Genomic DNA, 20,617 nt, shown 5'->3' on the forward strand with positions numbered 1-20,617 from the left:
ATGAGTTTTGTGTAGAGAATGAGCAGTGCGTTATAAAGAGTGAATTAAGGTATGAGTTTTGTGTAGAGAATGAGTAGTGCGTTATAAAGAGTGAATTAATGTATGAGTTTTGTGTAGAGAATAAGTGTAGCGTTATAAAGAGTGAATTAATGTATGAGTTTTGTGTAGAGAACGGGTAGTGCGTTATAAAGAGTGAATTAATGTATGAGTTTTGTGTAGAGAATAAGTGTAGCGTTATAAAGAAATAATTAATGTATGAGTTTTGTGTAGAGAACGGGTAGTGCGTTATAAAGAGTGCATTAATGTATGAGTTTTGTGTAGAGAATGAGCAGTGCGTTATAAAGAGTGAATTAATGTATGAGTTTTGTGTAGAGAATAAGTGTAGCGTTATAAAGAGTGAATTAATGTATGAGTTTTGTGTAGAGAATAAGTGTAGCGTTATAAAGAAATAATTAATGTATGAGTTTTGTGTAGAGAATAAGTGTAGCGTTATAAAGAAATAATTAATGTATGAGTTTTGTGTAGAGAACGGGTAGTGCGTTATAAAGAGTGCATTAATGTATGAGTTTTGTGTAGAGAATGAGCAGTGCGTTATAAAGAGTGAATTAATGTATGAGTTTTGTGTAGAGAATAAGTGTAGCGTTATAAAGAAATAATTAATGTATGAGTTTTGTGTAGAGAATAAGTGTAGCGTTATAAAGAAATAATTAATGTATGAGTTTTGTGTAGAGAATAAGTGTAGCGTTATAAAGAAATAATTAATGTATGAGTTTTGTGTAGAGAATAAGTGTAGCGTTATAAAGAAATAATTAATGTATGAGTTTTGTGTAGAGAATAAGTGTAGCGTTATAAAGAAATAATTAATGTATGAGTTTTGTGTAGAGAATAAGTGTAGCGTTATAAAGAAATAATTAATGTATGAGTTTTGTGTAGAGAATAAGTGTAGCGTTATAAAGAAATAATTAATGTATGAGTTTTGTGTAGAGAATAAGTGTAGCGTTATAAAGAAATAATTAATGTATGAGTTTTGTGTAGAGAACGGGTAGTGCGTTATAAAGAGTGAATTAATGTATGAGTTTTGTGTAGATAATGGGTGTTGCGTTATAAAGAGTGCATTAATGTATGAGTTTTGTGTAGATAATGGGTGTTGCGTTATAAAGAGTGCATTAATGTATGAGTTTTGTGTAGATAATGGGTGTTGCGTTATAAAGAGTGAATTAATGTATGAGTTTTGTGTTAAATGAATCAAATTTAACTCTACTAATAGACAGTTTTTCGTTATAACGATTGACGTTATAAAGAGTGTACACTTTATTATTTATATATTAATAGCGTAATACTCACTTTGTTGTTCCTTTCCAGTGCCCTTATCTCTTGCCGATACGTGTACGATGCCGTTAGCGTCAATGTCAAATGTCACTTCGATTTGTGGGACTCCCCTGGGTGCGGGGGGAATTCCCACGAGCGAAAATTGTCCGAGTAATTTGTTGTCCGTTGCCATTTCACGTTCACCCTGGTGCACTTTGATTTCCACTTGGGTCTGGCCATCAGCAGCTAAAAATATCAATTTTACAAGTAGAAAATATAATTTTATATAGAACAGGGGGCAAACGGGCAGGAGGCTCACTTGATGTTAAGTGATACCGTCCTGCCCATGGACACTCTCAATGCCAGAGGGCTCGCGTTAGGTTAGTGCGTTAGGGAGCGTTCAAGTATTACGTCACGCAATGTTTGGATATTATTGACAACCCCCCCCCCCCATGTAACGCGCCGTAACGTTTTTCTGTACTCAAGTATGTGGTGTAAAGTACTGGAAAGTCGAAAATTATATTAAAAATAACGCGTAATTCAATCCCCGTCCCGTAACGTTTTACAAATAACCCCCCCCCCCCAAATTCGTTACGTAATACTTGAACGCTCTATTACCGGTCTTTTAAGTATTGGTACGCTCTTAAAGGACCCTAAGTCGAATTGGTTCGGAAATACTTCAGTAGGCAGCTGGTTCCACATAGTGGTCGAACGGCGGACGTGGAGGTGATACGGGTGGAATTTCGTATTCTGCCTCGACATCCGATGATGAAACTCAACTGCAGGTATTAATCTGAACACTCTCCATGGTAAATGCGGTAGAAGATGCAGAGTGACCCCACATCTCTACGCAACGCAAAGATACATATCTCATAGTCATGTGTTTACAGCAATGATATATTATTATTTAAGAAACATTAGGATATTTGAATTAAAATCTGTATCGCAGTATCTAGGAAGGCGCTAGACCAGAGAGTCTAGACCAGCTGGTGCTGCGAATTATTCTCGCATCGCTGCAAAACCATTTGCACATGAGTACAAGCAGTGATCGACGATGCATTATACTATACTGAGATTTTCATTCCATAGAATTCTGACATTACATAAGTGTTGCTACTACAAAAGTTCTCCACCGAAAAAGACACAAATTTGACCCATTTGAGGACAATAAAATGAAATGCTACGTATTTTTTTATGTTTTACCTACAAAAAGTTAAATATTAATATTTACTTACTCAAGTGACCTAATACAAAAATAACAAATATTTCAATATCAAAAATATATCGAATTAACGTTTATTACTTTATTTTATTCTTTAGCTGGCATCACTGCCTACTAATTCCAGGTTTAGTAAACATTTTAATACAATAAAATGTTATCTTTACTTGTGCGTTTTTTACTGTTTGTGATGAAAAGGGACGCAATTATCACTCGCCGTAAAACCACTTTTAATGTGGAGCACCGAACTTAATAAAATGGATACATTAACTAGCAATAAAATGTATGTATAGAGTTAGATGTTCAGACTCGTTAAAATGTGCCCGGCCAAAAAGGTTTGTAATCTATGCAAAACAGACATTTCCAAAATAATAGCTGTCAGAATTCTACGGAATTAAAAATCAGAGTACAATTATTAATATTGATGAAAAAATAAAGTCACAAGATAATAAATGTCCCAATCGGTCCTATCTGCTCGGACTGATTGCTAAAACTAGCGATTGTCTCTATTTAAATAAGGGAAATAATAAGTCTATATGACATTTACAACCCTTGAAACTCTATCAAAGTAGATAACAGGGGAGAGACATGCGATTTCCGAAAAATATCTCACCTGTAGAGAACACCTGGCTCTTCTTGGTCGGGATTGTAGTGTTCCTTGTGATTAACTTAGTGAAAACTCCACCAAGGGTTTCGATACCGAGCGACAGGGGAGTGACATCAAGCAGGAGAATGTCTGTGACGTCACCAGCCAAAACTCCACCCTGAACAGCTGCACCGACGGCCACCGCCTCATCGGGATTGACTGCTCTTGATGGTGCTCTGCCGAAGATCTCTTGGACTGTTTGTTGGACCTGAATGTTTGTGAATAAAAGCATAAGTGAATGCAATACTAAAAAATAAAATAATTGGCAAAATTGTTTTGAAAAGGCTCAATCATTGTTTTAAATAATTTGAACTAAATTCTTTGGTTAAGCTTGTACAGAGCCACATAATTTTCTTGTCCAGTAATACCGTCGCTGTCACGGATATTAGTATTGCCAGTTATTAAAAATTAACCATTATAAGGGGAATAATGTCTTAAATAAATTGTGTCACACAAACTTAGGTCCAACTGATGGTGGATGAGGTTTTGTTACCTGTACTATTAATATAATCTTAGAAAACAATCTCCACAGAGCAAGCCGAACCGAGTGAGGGGTAACAGAGAGGAGTGGAACTGGGGTATTCTGCGATTGGCTCTCGGACGTGACGGACGCTTTAGTGTTTTATTTTTTATTGAGTTGTGTAAAATATTATTTTCTGGTTGAATATAATTTTCACTGTGGTAATTAGTTAATTAAAAATTGTTTTGTAAGGAATAAAACTTCCTAGGTTGAGTGTTTTGTTACTTTTAATATTTATCGTTTGTGATTTCTAAGAATAATATCTTTTAAGATACCTAGCAATCAGAGCCGCATAATGCAAGGAATAAAAATAAATAGATTTAAGTTGAATTTTTATTAGATGTTGCTAGTGGTATTTGAGAGCTAACTGACAATGTCAGTCTGACATTCCAAAATGGCGGCAGTAGTACCAATTTCAGCCGCCGGCCAAGAAAAGTATGTGGCACTGTAAACTATATATTTTTTTAACATCCTGTCAAATTAGAAAAGAGATATTGGAGACTGGTCTGACAGATTGTGCTAATAATAATATAAAATTCGAAAAGAACAAATAAAACATATTCAGAGCTTAGTATAGTAGTAGTAGTAGCCTCTGGTATCACCAAATAATTATATTATTCATTGGCCAGGGTAAAAATAAAAATTATATTATAATAATATTAATTCTGCTCTTAAAATCATAACGTCGTTTTACTGTACCTTTACATATTATTTAAGAGAGGTGCGTCAATTGAATTATATATGTCAGTGCAATGGCGTAACTGTCAGCTGTCAAAGTCATTAATGTCACAGAGCTTATTAAGACTTTTTGAATAATGGTTAATTCACAGTTGATAATTTATAGATATTGCAATATTGGTAAATCAAACTGCAAGTCAATACGACTTTGACAACATTTTGTTTTAATTTTTTTTTAAATGTTTGTAAGATTATAATCTGAATGTACACTTAGTACAGCCAGTGAATATGTCCCCAATTTAATATTGCACCCGGTCAATGACCTCGCCCAACCAACTATGGAGTTGGCCGAAGCTTGTGCTAGAGTGCTTAGTTTAACCAGTTTGATTTTCAATGATACAAAAATAGCATACTTTAAAAGCATTTTCAATTTCAATATACACACTGTCTCAACAAGCTCATTAACCAACAATCAAATTTGAGAACCATTTTAAGAAGTCATAGGATCTACATAACTATTTGATCAGTGTAGTGTTACACCTCTCTCTTTTAACAAATAAAAAGAGATAGCAAAAACACCTAGTTTAAATTTTTGTCTTACCTTGGGCATTCTTGTCATTCCTCCAACGAGTAGGACTTCGCCGACATCAGTACGAGAGACCTCACCGTCTTGCAGAGCTCGCTGGCAAGGCGCAATTGTCCGCTTAATTAGATCTCCTACTAGGGACTCCAGCTTCGAACGGGTCATCTGAAATAGTAATATGTAGATTCAATTTTAATTAATTTCTGTTTATTTTAAGTCATAAACTAAATAGCACATGAATAAGAAAATTAGACAAGCAACGATACACATAAGTAAGAGCTTAGAACAGTCTTGCGATTCTGTAACTTAATAAAAACAATAAACTACATGCAGGGCGCATGTAGTTTATTTATCTTCCTTATCAGAATGCCAAATCGTAAAATGACTTCTTTAGCACTGATTTGAGCGCGACCGCCGCTGTGAAAACCGCTGTGTGAGTTCGAAAAGTGAGTTACAGAATCGCAAGGCAGGTGTTACATTCTCAGTAAGATAGAACAAATTAAATGGAGATGGACGGGTCATATGCAACGGAGCTCCCATGAAAAATCGAGCAAAATATTCACGAAATGGTACACTAGAGAAGGAAAACGAAGAAAAAAGATAAAAAAGATAGAAAAGAGTGGAAAGGGTTAAAGAAGGCATTTGCCAAGAGGCACACCAAACTCTGAGATATATTGTAGTAAAAATATATTAAAACATAGTTTCGGAATATAAAGGCTATATTATTATTAAATGACACCCATTTTACTCTTACATTCATAAAAACCATTCTAGTTACACCGTCTTAACTAATTAAGTTTGTATGGAATAGTTACACAGAACTGGAAAAAGTCCCATCACACAAATATAGATAAAAAAATAAAATATGTTTATTATGGAATATAAAATACAGGTATCACTTATTACACATTAAATTTGAATCTGTAGACATCCCTACTCATAAAAAATAGTGTAGGCCGAGAGATAATGCCGGCGTAAAAATATCTCATTACTCTTTTAAAATAGAAAATCATCACTTATTTTAAAACAAATATCAAAATTAAATAGAAGTAGCCTGTCTAGCACTAGTCCCAGGCCCTTTTATCAACTTTATAGTAAGCCTTTTTACACAGCTTTTCTTTGATATATTTCTTAAATTTATTATTACACTAGTATAACCCAGAGCTCTGGGTAAAGCTCCAAGTAAAGCTCTAAAACAAATTGTATCTTTGTTGGCACGCTTTTCATTTCTATTTTAGATTACTTCTTATAAAATGATCACATATACAAAATGTAACAAAGACATATTGATCTGTTGTCTATAGAAAAACAACAGATGGTTTTAGCAAGTCATAATTTAGCACCAATATCAACCATTAAAGCTTTGTGAACTAAAATGCGTAATACTAGGTGCAAACAAATATTTTTAATGAAATTCCCCAATTAATCTTATTATTTGTTACTACGAAAAATTTGTTATTAACTTATAATAACATATCTCTATCTCTATATTTCTCAAAATAGACTCTTTATATTTAATTTTTAGAACTTTGTTTCATGTGGAATAATTTGTTACCCCAAAAGATAATAATTACAATATAACATTACAAATAAAACAATTTGTTTTTTTTTAATTTTTCTCTCCATAAAATCCTTCCTTGGAGTTTAAGGAATAAATATTATAAAAAAAAATTACTAAAATTGGTCGAACAGCCTTCAAGTTTTGAGCTTAGCAACATATTTTACGATTCATTTTTATTTATATAGATAACATCGCATCGTAACGTTACATGAGGAATGGTACAACAGAGTTAAAAATACCATTTTGTATAGGTTGTATTACTAATATTTCTTTTATATTCATTTGATTCATAAAAACTAAGGTTTCTAAAGTTTTCACGATATTCTTTTGTATCCTTTTGTAAATTTGTGATGGAATGAAAAATATATCAATAAATAAATAAAATAAATGTATATTTTCAAATCTATAGATAGGTTTACTAACTACAGTTATAATATGTTAAAAACCACAGTATACATTGAAACATGAATCTTTCATTAATCCATGAAAAATGTAGGTAGACACAAAAAAATAAAAAAACTGCGGGTACACTAAAAAAAATCCTTAAATAATCAAAAACTCACCTTAAGATTCATGTGCTTAGGTCCAGAGGCGTCCATGGTCAAATATGGCAGGTTGATATCAGTCTGTACTGAGCCAGACAATTCAATCTTCGCCTTTTCAGCTGCCTCCTTAAGCCGCTGCATGGCCATCGCGTCTTTGCGGATATCGATGCCTTGCTACAAATGCATTAAAAAAATTGGTTGAAAAAAAAAATGATGGATTTTTCTGACAGCTAAGAAAAGTAGTTCCAAATTAGTCAATAGATGGCATTTTCAAGTAAGGGTTTTTGTTTTTTTAATGGGACTTGCCAGTTTATTCTGTGGTATTTTCTTTTGGCTCTTGCATTTGATTGTGATTGGTCTTTGGGCAACTTTGGGTGCTAAAGTCATGAAAAAAAAATTGGTACGCACCATAACCCTACCAATGAACAGCTAAGAGTACATATTAGAACAGAACATTCGCGTAACCACCAAGTTTTTATCTGTGGCAAGCAATAAGAAAAAAAGGTAAACCCTTGCGATGAAGCGCCATCTCATCGTAGCTTTTAGAACTATCTTTTTTTTTAATAGCTGTCAGAAAAATCCCTCATTGGAGACGTTTTAGGATCTTTTTATTAAGGCCCTATCCCAGCACGAATTGCTGTGTCAGTGTCTCGGGGTGGACTGCGGGGCGCAGTGGAGAGCTGGAGCACTGAGGCGCGCCGGCCCGTAATAACAATTAGTTATGTAAAACATTAAATTAATGTAATTTTATCAATTTTTTTCTGAAATGGATTACTTGGCTTGCGATAAAACATATCGTGTAAATTTCTATATACATTTTCGTCATAAAATGAATACAAAGTGTCAAAAATTGGCTGTTTGATTTTTTTTTCAATCGAGCGAAGTTATTTGAATCGTGTATCGATCTTTCAAAATGGATACATAAACTACTCAAATCCACCATATATTTTTTCATTCGCCCTACATCAAGAAACTATGACGAAAAATGAAAAGAAACAATGTACTTTTTTGGAGTTTGGTGACCTTGAGGTCCTAAACAATCGCTAAAGTAAAATAACAATATTTAATACATCCTGGAAAAGTTCCTAATCCACCTTTCAAACTCAAAACATCTTTATTCATATAGATAAACAAGTACACATATGAACGTCAAAAATCAAGTTAAATTAATTGTAAATTTACTATCAATTTGCAAGTCTTAGAGCGAGCAAGAAGAACTGGCAAGAAACTTTCCGCCACTCTTATGAATCGCTAAGTTTTGAGTCATACAAATTGTTTGAACTGGAGCAAATCAATCCCAAGGATTAGGATCATTTAAGTATTCGTCAAATTTATAAAAAGATTTGTTGATTAATTTACTTTTAACGAGGGCTTTTATTTTAGTGATAATTCTCTAAGAGTACAGTACAAAAAGATATTAGTAAATAATTTCTGTTTTTACTATTTTTATTATTGTCCAGTTTCGGTGTTATTCTTTTTTGTCTGTTTATGAATTCAAATGAAAGCGGTTAAAATGCTTTCACTGAAACGAATGATTATAAACACTTATTATTTAAACCAAGTATCTACAAGTCAGAATAATAAATGAACATACCTAATCTAAATATTGTTACAAGCTGCCGGAATAATTTTTTTTTTTAAAGACAATTCACACCAAGTCCCATGCTAAGCTGGTGAAGCTTGTGTTATAGGTACTAGGCAACGGATATACATACATATAAATACATATTTAAACACCCAAGACCTAAGCACAACACCAAATGGTCATCACATCGATGTTCGTCTCAGCCGGGGATCGAACCCGGACCCATGGACTCGCAGGGGTACTAACCACTAGACCAATGAGTCGCCCGTGGAGTTTTAAATTTCTTATTTTGAGTGAATAATAAATTCTACTATACGGCATGATCAAATTTATCAATATTTTTATTCGTAGAAAACGATCTTACATAAGACGGGTCATAAATATGCGTCGAAATTATTGGAACATTTAAATCTGTATCGCAGTATCTAGGAAGGCGCTAGACCAGAGAGTCTAGACCAGCTGGTGCTGCGTGTTATTCTCGCATCGCTGCAAAACCATTTGCACATAAGTACAAGCAGTGATCGACGATGCATAGTTTATTTGTTATATATGACAAAAATTATACCACAATGTGAATTATATGATGGGGATTGACTTAACATGATTTATTTTATTTTTTTTATTTTAATGTAAGTGCGTGCTCCTATTTCACCATGCCTCCTGCTGATAGAGGACAAATCTTTGTTTTTTATTTATTATTAATTACTTAAGATGTCATGTGGAACATGGTGTAATGGTTGCAGCTCCTTACAAACATTGTGTAAAACAAAAAACTTAGCGATTAAAAAGAGTGGCGGAGAGTTTATTACCAGTTCTCTTCCGTTCTACGCTCTTGATTTGAGAACTGGCAGTAAATGTAAAATTAGAAGCATTAAATGTATATTTCTTTATTATTCATAAGTGTACATTGTGTTACCTAAATGAATAAATGATTTTCTAATATATAAAATTCTCGTGTCACAGTTTTCGTTGCCATACTCCTCCGAAACGGCTTGACCGATATTGATGAAATTTTTTGTGCTTATCTATGAGAATCGGCCAACATCTATTTTTCATCCCCCTAAATGTTAGGGGTAGTCCACCCCTACATTTTTTTATTTATTTTTTAGACAAAATTTTTAATTTCTGTTTTTTTATGATACAACATACAAAAATACATACAACCCCTAACTTTCACCCCTCTACGATCAACCCCTATTTTTTTAGTATAAATGATATGGCAAAACGACGTTTGCCCGGTCAGCTAGTGACTTCTAAAATTAATCTTATTTTTACATTATACTCTATTGTCTATGATATACTCACGTCTCGTTTAAACTCATCAACCAAGAAGTTGACAATGACATTATCGAAGTCCTCTCCACCGAGAAGAGTGTCACCATTCGTGGACTTCACTTCAAACACACCCTTTTGTATCTCCAGTACAGAGATATCAAATGTTCCACCACCCAAGTCGTATACCGCTATACTGTAAATAGAACACAACCTTATTTGTCGAATACTTGGCTTTAAGCATCTAATTAATCTAGCATATTATAGAAAAAATACTTTTATATAATCATTCGGTAATATTCTTATGAAATGAAACACAGACTTTTAATGGCATATTTTATATACTTTAAGAAAGTTAAAAAATAAAACAATGCTTTAAAATAATGTTTTAATTATTAAAGTACAATGTGTCCCGACCAAGGAGGTTTTAATTCAATTTAAGTAGACATACTCTGCGGTGAGCGAGTTCGCAACGCGCTGCTTCCGAGCCAATAGAACAATTGGAAGGGGCAACTAGAATCTTCTTTGTATTTTTTTTTTTGACGTTCAAAAGTGCCATTTTAGATGGTCTAATTGAAATAAATGATTTGACTTTGAATAGACCAATAACAGACTTTTTCCATTGGCGCTATTTCGTGCATACGAATTTGAGTAATATTTTGTTGGATAAAACTTTAGTAGCAAAAATGTCAAACAACACCGACGATACCGATGACAATTGACATTCTAGAAACAGCTACTAAACTGACGAATAGTCTTTTGCCAGAAAAATCAAGAAAAGCGTACGACAAATGTTACCAAGACTTTATGACTTAAAACTGCAATGTATGCAACTGCATATAATAAGGTATTAAAACACTCGTGTAATCTTATTTTGAAACTACACTCATGTTTTAATACCCTATTATATGACAGTTGCATAAACTACTAATAAAAACGTTTTCATTAAAAAGACGTTAGTTTTGGTAGTGTTTAAAAAAACCCGTGTCACTAATAAAGGCATTTTTATTTCCAATCATCACAAAAAAACAAATTTATTACACAGCTTAGATTATTATTATTTTTTTGTTTTGGTTGTTATCCTATATTAGGGTTGCCTGGAAGAGATCGCTTGTTAGCGATAAGGCCGTCCGTTGCCCATTAACTTTTGTAACCAGTTTTTTATTTTTGTTGTTTATGTTTTTGATTAAGGTAATAAATTATAAATAAATATATCCTTCCTTCAGTACCGTCGATCTGAACCCCTTCACGGGTAAAGGCTTTCTTCAGCTTTTTCCAACTGACTCTGTCTATGGCTCTCTTTCTCCATTCGTTTCCTGCTACCGTTTCTATTTCTTCTATACACCTTTTTGGGCGATCTCTTCTCCATCTTTCTCTTGGTCCTTTCCATACAGTTGTCTTTATGGTCCAGATCTGTGTATCTTGCTATATGCCCCGCCCATTGCCACTTGTTTTAGGGCATAATGTAAAGCATCTATCACTTATGTTCTCCCTCTTATTTTTCGTATTTTACACTAACATATCGTCATGATCGTAGAACAATGTCGGATTTGAAAAAAAAACAAAAATCCACTTTTTATCATATTTAGTGGATAAAGTACAAATAGCTTGCAACACAAATTATTTGGAAGATAAATAATTGTGCTATTTGACATTCATCGGACTCATAACTTTTGATGGACTTTATGTGACGAATAGCGCTATCTGACAGTCGTGAAACGCAACAATAGTGTTTATCCTACCAATAAGTATTTAATAGCTAATTTGGAACTTATGTAGAACTAATCCGTGCATTGTGAAACAGACCCTAAATATTACGGCTACATTAAAATAATAATTCTATGTGTTATAAATTTCAAATTAATCAGTCGGTAAAGTGACGGATTTGATAGAAACGTGTGATATTTCTAGAAAACTGTGTAATTTAATGTTTTTATTTTGTTTCAAAACAAACCCTTTTGTTTACTTCTGCCAATATTTATAATAACTAAACTATTTAAAATGTAAAGTTTACTATTTGTCAGATCCGTCACTATTCTACGACTATGACGATATTGAATTCTAATCTGTATTAAGTAGTGACACAACAGTCAACGAAATGAAAAGATAACTGCGCAAGTGTTATATTGCTTACAGAATCATTATCTAGCAAATATTGTTTTATAATTATTTATTAAAGTTCACCACTTCACATATTCATTTTCTCTCACAATTTCTTCTAAAATATATGACAATCACGGTAAAAGTTAAGTTTACACAAAATATACATTCCGCAAAACTTTGGAATCAAAAAAAACCTATGAAAATATACGGCGGAATATTATTATACCGAGTGTTTATTTGTGCATTTAGAATTAAATTGAAATATGTATCGCAGTATCTAGGAAGGCGCTAGACCAGAGAGTCTAGACCAGCTGGTGCTGCGTGTTATTCTCGCATCGCTGCAAAACCATTTGCACATGAGCGCAAGCAGTGATCGACGATGCATTGTATATTACCGCTATGCAACATGATAAAATAGAGTATTCAAAAATTAAAATACGAGAAATAAGTCGGGCTTAATTTTTTGAATAAAGTTTTATACTCTGATATTTAATTTCGTAGAATTCTGACAGCTATCATTTTTTGACATGTCAGTGATGGCAAACCTTTTTTGGCCAAGCAAATTTTTCAATTTCAATACGAGTCTGAACATCTGAGTCTATATATACAATGTATATATAGACTCAGACACTACAATGTATATATAGAGTCTATATATACAATGTATATATAGACTCAGATGTTATAAGACAAATAAAATGTATATTATACATTTTATTTGTTAGTGTATGTATCCATTTTATTAAGTACGGTGCTCCACATTAAAAGTGGTTTTACGGCGAGTGATAATTGCGTCCCTTTTCATCACGAACAATAAAAAAGGTTTACGAAACCTGGAATTAGTAGGCAGTGATGCCAGCTAAAGAATAAAATTAAGTAATTAAAGTCATTTCGGTATATTGTTCGTGATATTGAAATATTTGTTATTTTTGTATTAGGTCACTTGAGTAAGTAAATATTGAGATTTATCTTTTTGTAGAAAAAACATACAAATACGGAGCATATTATTTTATTTCTTAGAAGTATTACGTAATATTATTTTTTTGGACTTTCCAGTACTTTACACTACATAATGGTAACATTTAGGTATAAAGAGTCACTGGGCGGTCACGGTCACGTGGTATTGGGTACAGATCGTTACGGCCCGTTCTATGGGGGGGCAATAATTTCCAAAAATTGCGTGACGTAATACTTGAATACTAGGGTAGCCAGTTTCTAAAAATTCTCTCTCTGCCATGAACCACCTGCTATTTCCTTAATCTGGTCTAAATTCCACTTTTCAGTACCACTTGGCTATGTGCTCCGCCCATTTCCACTTAAATTTCTAATGTGGCATCTGCTACCTTAGTTATTCTTCTTAAATATGTTTTTGACGTGATAACGTCTTTAAAATCGTTTTAGTCGGGTGACATGTTCAGAAACTTGTGTCACACCAAAACCTCACGAGCGCGATCGCAGGTATAACGAGAGAGAGACGGACCGATCTCCCGTCTCATCTCGAGCGCTGCCAGTCATTCCGTGAATGTATGAAGAAAAATGTATATCATAGTCGAATAAGTAAACTTGTCATTTTACACCCGAAATTTATCATCAAAAGTGTGAATAAAACGATAGATGTAATTTAAAATTTGAAAAAATTGTTATCTTCATTAATTCCTTACTTCCCAAAAACTTATATCACCAATAAGACGTTATCACGTAAACATACTTTACAAACAACCAATATTTTTTTTTTATCTATTCTTTTCTTCCCTATCATACACAATTCCATCAATCTTTGACACACTTATAGCTTTGTATGCTGCGCTTTAGTGAGCGCCAAGTTTGAGAACTATATGTTATTACAAGTAATTGTTAGGTAACGAATATAAAAAAACTTACATTTTATCTTCAGTCTTGTCCATTCCATAGGCGAGTGCGGCGGCCGTGGGTTCATTGATTACTCGGAGTACGTTCAAACCAGAGATTTGTCCTGAAAAAATATGTTATTCTTAGAAAACAATTCCCACCCAGCAAACCGGACCGAGTGAGAGGTTATAAAAAAGGAGTGGAACACCAGACACTCGGACATCTCGGTTATGTTTAGTGGTTATACTGTGTATTAGTTTTGGCTTTTTAGTTGTGTTAATTATTTTGTTTGGTCGATTATTATTTCATTGTTGTAGTTAGTTAAATAAAATCATTATGTAAGGAATAAAACTTCCTAGGTGACTAAGTGCTTTGTTTTTTTAAATATCTACCGCTTCTGATTTCTAAGATTATATATATCTATATGTTTTGTATATTACAGCATCTGCATGTTATCTGCATTATTACCCTTTATATGTTCCAACTAGGGAGCAGTCTTTTAAATCAGTTAAGTCGTTTTTGAGATATAACTTGGTATATACTATATAGTAATAATATTGACAGGTTTGAAATTGATTAAATTTTTCTAAATATTCCAAATACTATCTATATATCTATCTTCTGTGGTGATGATAGTATATATACATATATAGTACTAGCTGACCCGGAAAACATTGTTTTGCCATGTATATTATTTCTAGGAAACATTTTTTAGTTCAATAAATATAAGTATCTACTATAATACAAAAATAGGGGTTGATCGTAGAGGGGTGACAATTAAGGGTATATAACAAAATAATAAAAAATTTAAAAAAAAGCTTTGTCAAAAATGTAAATTTGTTTTTTTTTTTAATTGTAAAAATTTTGGGCCCACCCTTAACATTTAGGGGGATGATAAATAGACGTTGTTTGATTCTCAGATAGACTGAATATGCCTAAAAAATTTCATAAGAATCGGTCGAGCCGTTTCGGAGGAGTATGGGAACGAACATTGTGACACGAGAATTTTATATATTAGATTATCATTTACAATATATAGTGACAGAAATAAATAGGTGTTAGGTTTATATTGTGTTATTAAAGTCTTTTATTGAGCTGTATCGCAGTATCTAGGAAGGTGCTAGACCAGAAAGTCTAGACCAGCTGGTGCTGCGAGTTATTCTTGCATCGCTGCAAAACCATTTGCACATAAGTACAAGCAGTGATCGACAATGCACAATTTTAAAATACTAATATTTACTATACTCCATTTTTTCATTCCGTAGAATTCTGACATTTCATAAGTGTTGCTACTAAAAAAGTTCTCCACCAAAAAAGGGACAAATTTAGCACAGAGCGCCCCACACTTTTTCACAATAATACCAGTATTTTTTGGTCATTACCATTTTCAGATATCAGAGTATAAACTCTGACTGACACCCTAAAATCTTACCAGCATCCTTGGTAGCCTGCCGTTGAGAGTCATTGAAGTAAGCTGGTACAGTGACCACAGCATTCTTAACTGTAGTGTTGAGATACGCTTCAGCCGTCTCCTTCATCTTGATAAGAACGAACGCACCAATCTGACTCGGCGAATAGACTTTGCCGTCACTTCCTGGAAACAAAAAAAAAATGTTTTTTTTTTTGATTGGACAATTCACACCGATTGACCTAGTCCCATGCTAAGCTGGTGAAGCTTGTGTTATGGGTACTAGGCAACGGATATACATACATATTATACATAGATAGACCTAACACATATAAATACATATTTTAACACCCAAGACCTAAGCACAACACCAAATTCTAATCACATCGATGATTGTTGACCGGGGATCGAACCCAGGACCCATGGATTCGCAGTCAGGGGTACTAACCACTATAGTCGTATTTTTAATTAGACGAAGCCAACTGACAGTAGCTAATGTCACTTTGTAAAATAATGTTGCCACATTTAAAGTAATAGTGATGCATTCAGTTCTTGTTCAATCAGATGAATGAACAATGAGTATTCACACTCATTGTCAATCATTTCAAACAATAAAAGAATATTATTTCTATTTCAAAATTGTATAAAAGTGCTCTGATATAAGTTAGGTACTAGTACTATGTAACTACAATCAGTTTTTTGACGTCTTATTGCAAAGCGCGGCGCGGCGACTAGTGCCATCACCGATCATTAATTCAGGGGTTTTTACTTTGTCACAACACTATTTTTATTTCATTAAAAACTGACAACACCGTAAACGTCAGTTGATATCGTCTAATTAAAAATTCGATTTACTTTGTCACAACACTATTTTTATTTCATTAAAAACTGACAACACCGTAAACGTCAGTTGATATCGTCTAATTAAAAATTCGACTATAGACCAATGAGCCGTCCATTAAAAATTATATGCGACGAATGAAGTTTATTTTGCTGATGTAAAAAAATGGCTATACTGGAAAGCAATCACGCGAAAGAAAATAAAAGTGAGATGGATGGCGGATTAATTAAAAAAAAAAAAAAATACTGATATTTGTCTTTGGTTTACGCATAAACTTCTACAAAATTGATATATATATTTTATTTACTAATATTTTATATTTTAGAAGCAATGTATCGCAGTATCTAGGAAGGCGCTAGACCAGAGAGTCTAGACCAGCTGGTGCTGCGAATTATTCTTGCATCGCTGCAAAACCATTTGCACATAAGTACAAGCAGTGATCGACAATGCTTTATTAATTTCACCAAACTCTGCGTGGAGGAAAGTATGTGTTAGCAGGAAAGAAACCACAAAATGGCATACTACGTATCTAATGACTGGGCAAAATACTATCTAGGAATTATTGAATTATTGATGTATAAATTACGTGTCACATTGTTTGTCCGCTATGGACTCCTAAACTACCGAAGCAATACCAATCAAATTTGCACACCGTGTGTAGTTTGATCCAACTTAAAAGATAGGATAGCTTACATCTCAATTTACACCTGCAATATTATTTTATTGCAAAATATTTGTTTATTATTTAATAGTCACAATTCTAACAGATGGCGCTGTATTAAAAGTAGCAACGTTTCAAATAAGCTACAATTTAATGGCATAACCACCAATAAAGCATGGTGGTCCCCATGACTGGTGTTCTCCTACCGTTTCCTTGGAATAGGTTACTACTATGTAATATAACAAAAACCTTAGCCACAGCAACGCTTGGCTGGTCTGCTATTTAAATATGTATTGTTTAATTTTACATGAAGCCACCAGGACAGTCCTAACCAATTGTTCAAATCTCATTTATATTACTTATCATTGAGTATGGAAAGGACTACGAGGAAGACGAAGAGGTCCGCCAATAAAAGGTGGATAGAAGAAATAGAAGCGGTAGCAGGAAACAAATGGAGAAAGAGAACTATAGACAGAGTCAGTTGGAAAAAGATGGAGGAGGCCTTTACCCGTGAAGGGGTTCCGATTGACGGTACTGAAGGAAGCTAGGGTATAGGATAACAATGGAAAAAAATGTAAAATAATCTAAGCTGTATATTATTATTATTTTTGTCATGATTGGAAATAAAATGGGGTTTATTATTATTATTGTGTGTACATCATGTCTATCAACTTTTAAGCAAAATGATACTACACATTGGAGTATAACCTGTAATCAATAATTTTTTTCCAACTGTCATGGTTTATTAATTAAATTATTGACTGTACAATCTAAATACATACATATAAACCATAGTAAAGGAAGTGTTCCTTCTCAACTTAAAATATTATTATATTATATAATAATCATTGAGCAATTGATGAAAGAATACTTAGAATTGGTGCAGTAGTTTTTTATATGTTAAAAACATACAAATCGTTCGTTATAATATTATGTTTACCTTGCACCCAGGCATCTCCATTGGAAGCTCTGACAACCTTGTATGACAGGTTTTTCATATCCTTTTGCACTTCCGGGTCTTCAAATCTGCGACCAATCAGTCTCTTGGTAGCATAGAAGGTGTTTCCACTGTTGGTAACCGCTTGACGTTTAGCCGGCATACCAACTAACCGTTCACCATCCTTACTAAATGCTACATGTGATGGGGTAGTACGTGATCCCTCTGTGTTTTCCACCACCTAAAATTTTTTACTAGGTTTATTGATGTCACCGTAAAATTGTAAACACCGTTAGATTGTAATATATCTCGCGAGATTGTAAACTGTCGAAAGATTGTGAACCTCAACGAACTGCTTACAATTTAAGGTATTATTATTCGGTAGTTATATGAAATTGTTGGGAAGTAAAATTAATCTGTAATTGACCAAAGAAGTTTGAATGATAACTAAGTTAGTGTAGTACAATCTACCGAATAATAATACGTTAAATTGTAAGCAGTACGCTGAGGTTCACAATCTTTCAACAGTTTATAATCTCGCGAGATAGATTACAATCTAACGGTGTTTACAATTTTACGTTAACATTGACATTTTTAGAAGTTGTAGAAAGGTACCTATGACTCCTCAGATCTAATATGTCCTAACAATGAAATCCAATATGTTTTTAATAATATAGAGTGAAACTACAGATGGAATAATGGCATGTTGGCTGTAATTTGAATGTATAACCAATTACTATACTGAGACCCACAATAAATAGATAATAGAAACCAAAGAGTTGAAGAATATCTCTACTTAGTATCATTTAAGTAATGTTTTATTAATGTATAATTAAGGAACATGGTGTAATTATGCAGCTCCTTACAAACATTTTCTAAAACAAAATACTTGGCAATTAAAAAGAGTAGCGGCAAGTTTATTGCCAGTCCATTCTATGCCCTTGATTTGATAACTGAAATTAGATGCATTTAATATGTATTTCTTAATTGATGTTCATAAGTGTACATTGTGTTACCTAAATGAATGTATGATATTGAATTTTTTTGAATAAGAAAACAAATCTACACACAGGAAACTGCATTAGTTCCACAAGTTGTGGTTTGGGCAAAAGCAGTGCAAAATAGTGCCTATGAGAATATGCTGGTCCCCTTTTACATCAGAATCAGAAAATTAATTTACCTTTGGTGTCTTTCCTTCCATAACGGCAACACATGAGTTAGTTGTTCCCAAGTCAATACCGATGACGGCACCGCGAACACCATCTGATCTGTTCAGTGAAAATAATTTTATATAGTCTTTATTTGTAAAAACAGTATTTATCAAACAACTGTATGCATAAAGTTATGTTTCAGCACTATAAATTATTATTTTCTTCAAAAGTAGTAACTTCATACTCTGTGGAAAAAACTTTTCCACACTAAATGCATTTCATTGTCTTTAAAATGGGATTAAGGTAAATTTAAACATTAAATCAAAAATTATATTTTTTTTTTTGTTTCTTAAGTACTTAATGGCATAAGAAGTATTTCATGGTTAACTTAGATCATTAACTTTTTTCCATTTAATAAAGTTAGAATAATATTATCATTGTGCAAGAGATTGTTGCACAATTATTACTACATCAGTATTTAGTTGTAAATAAGTGACCTTTGAGATTTACTTCACATAACAAAATATTGTTAGTGTAGGTCAATCATAGAAATTGCCGATTATACATACAAGCCGATGTCCAAACTACAAAGGTTATTTTTAAGTTAGGTTATGTTTTATACGAAAATGTTCTGTGATAGTAACTTACTTCTGCCTGTATTGAATTGCATGGCGCTGATAAATTGGAACGGTGGGTGCTGCGGTCTGTAAATGAAATAAATCTCTACAATTACAGGAAGAACATCGAAAGCCTACAAAATAGATTTTCACATGTGCCGAACGGCACATAAGGTTTTTAAAGTTAATTAGTTGAAATTAAATAGTACATTCACTAATTAATATAACAATAAAATTATTGTGACAATAATATTTTACATGACAATCGATTTTCATTCGTTTTTAAATAAAAAATTGTCACTTACATTTTTTAGGATTGTAGAGAAATTCTTTTGAGTGTAAAAGTCTGTTCCAATTCCTGAACACTCCAAAGCCTTTCGGCTAATCACTCGCGTCGCGGACAACATTTTTAATTAAATTGCGAACTTATCAATATACTTTAATATTTTATTCTACTACAGGCGAAAATGGGAACCATGTGGATGACGCAACTTCACGAAAGAACAATTCTTTTATCTTTAGTTTTACAATGTTCTAGAATTATTGCCATTCACAAAAATTACGAAATACGAAAAACGCATGACAGTTGACACAGATCATTCTAGTCTATTAAAGAAACATTGTGATTGGTTATTATGTGCTGCCCTGTTTTGTTATTGACGCAATACTTCTACTTTATAAATTTAACCAATAAAGACAATGACCGTCGTCAGCGTCACGGAATATTACAATTCAAAAAGTAGCGCCATTAGAGTATAGCAATTTCAGTATTTAGTGTGTTGGTCGAAATCATAACCAACATTTTAATCATTTTAAAACGTAACGATGCAGTCACTCTGACAAATTATCGAATGGTAATTAAAGCGATTCAACAATTCGGGTATAAAATAAACAAACAATTTTTTTAACATTTATTATTAAGTATAATGAAAATATCTGTAACTGCGTATTATTTTAATATGCACTATATACTAATGAGATCTAACGTTAGTCTACTTTTATTTTAAATGGACGGATATATAACTATTTTCTAAATATAAGTAAATAACTACGGGCCAAGTTAATTTTTTTATTTTATTATATTTAATTATTTTCCACACTGCAGAACCAATAAAAAATTCTTCTGATTTTAAA

General features: G+C 33.0%; 1 protein-coding gene across 1 annotated transcript in view; it reads right to left on the reverse strand.

The window, feature by feature from the left end:
- Positions 1 to 20,005, reverse strand: part of LOC125058292 (heat shock 70 kDa protein cognate 5) — a 28,767-nt gene extending 8,762 nt beyond the window's left edge. The window contains exons 1-11 of the mRNA XM_047662345.1: positions 19,789 to 20,005; positions 19,515 to 19,570; positions 18,896 to 18,983; positions 17,719 to 17,956; positions 15,301 to 15,462; positions 13,902 to 13,992; positions 9,951 to 10,113; positions 7,079 to 7,234; positions 4,973 to 5,119; positions 3,141 to 3,381; positions 1,345 to 1,554 (exon numbers count right to left, since the gene is read on the reverse strand). Coding sequence (XP_047518301.1) covers positions 1,345 to 1,554; positions 3,141 to 3,381; positions 4,973 to 5,119; positions 7,079 to 7,234; positions 9,951 to 10,113; positions 13,902 to 13,992; positions 15,301 to 15,462; positions 17,719 to 17,956; positions 18,896 to 18,983; positions 19,515 to 19,570; positions 19,789 to 19,890 — 1,654 coding nt within the window. The 5' untranslated portion in view covers positions 19,891 to 20,005. The remainder of the gene's footprint in view (positions 1 to 1,344; positions 1,555 to 3,140; positions 3,382 to 4,972; positions 5,120 to 7,078; positions 7,235 to 9,950; positions 10,114 to 13,901; positions 13,993 to 15,300; positions 15,463 to 17,718; positions 17,957 to 18,895; positions 18,984 to 19,514; positions 19,571 to 19,788) is intronic.
- Positions 20,006 to 20,617: the final 612 nt, after the last annotated feature.

The sequence above is a fragment of the Pieris napi genome, chromosome 18 (assembly GCF_905475465.1).
Source record: "Pieris napi chromosome 18, ilPieNapi1.2, whole genome shotgun sequence".
In the NCBI taxonomy this organism is placed as follows: Eukaryota; Metazoa; Arthropoda; class Insecta; order Lepidoptera; family Pieridae; genus Pieris; species Pieris napi.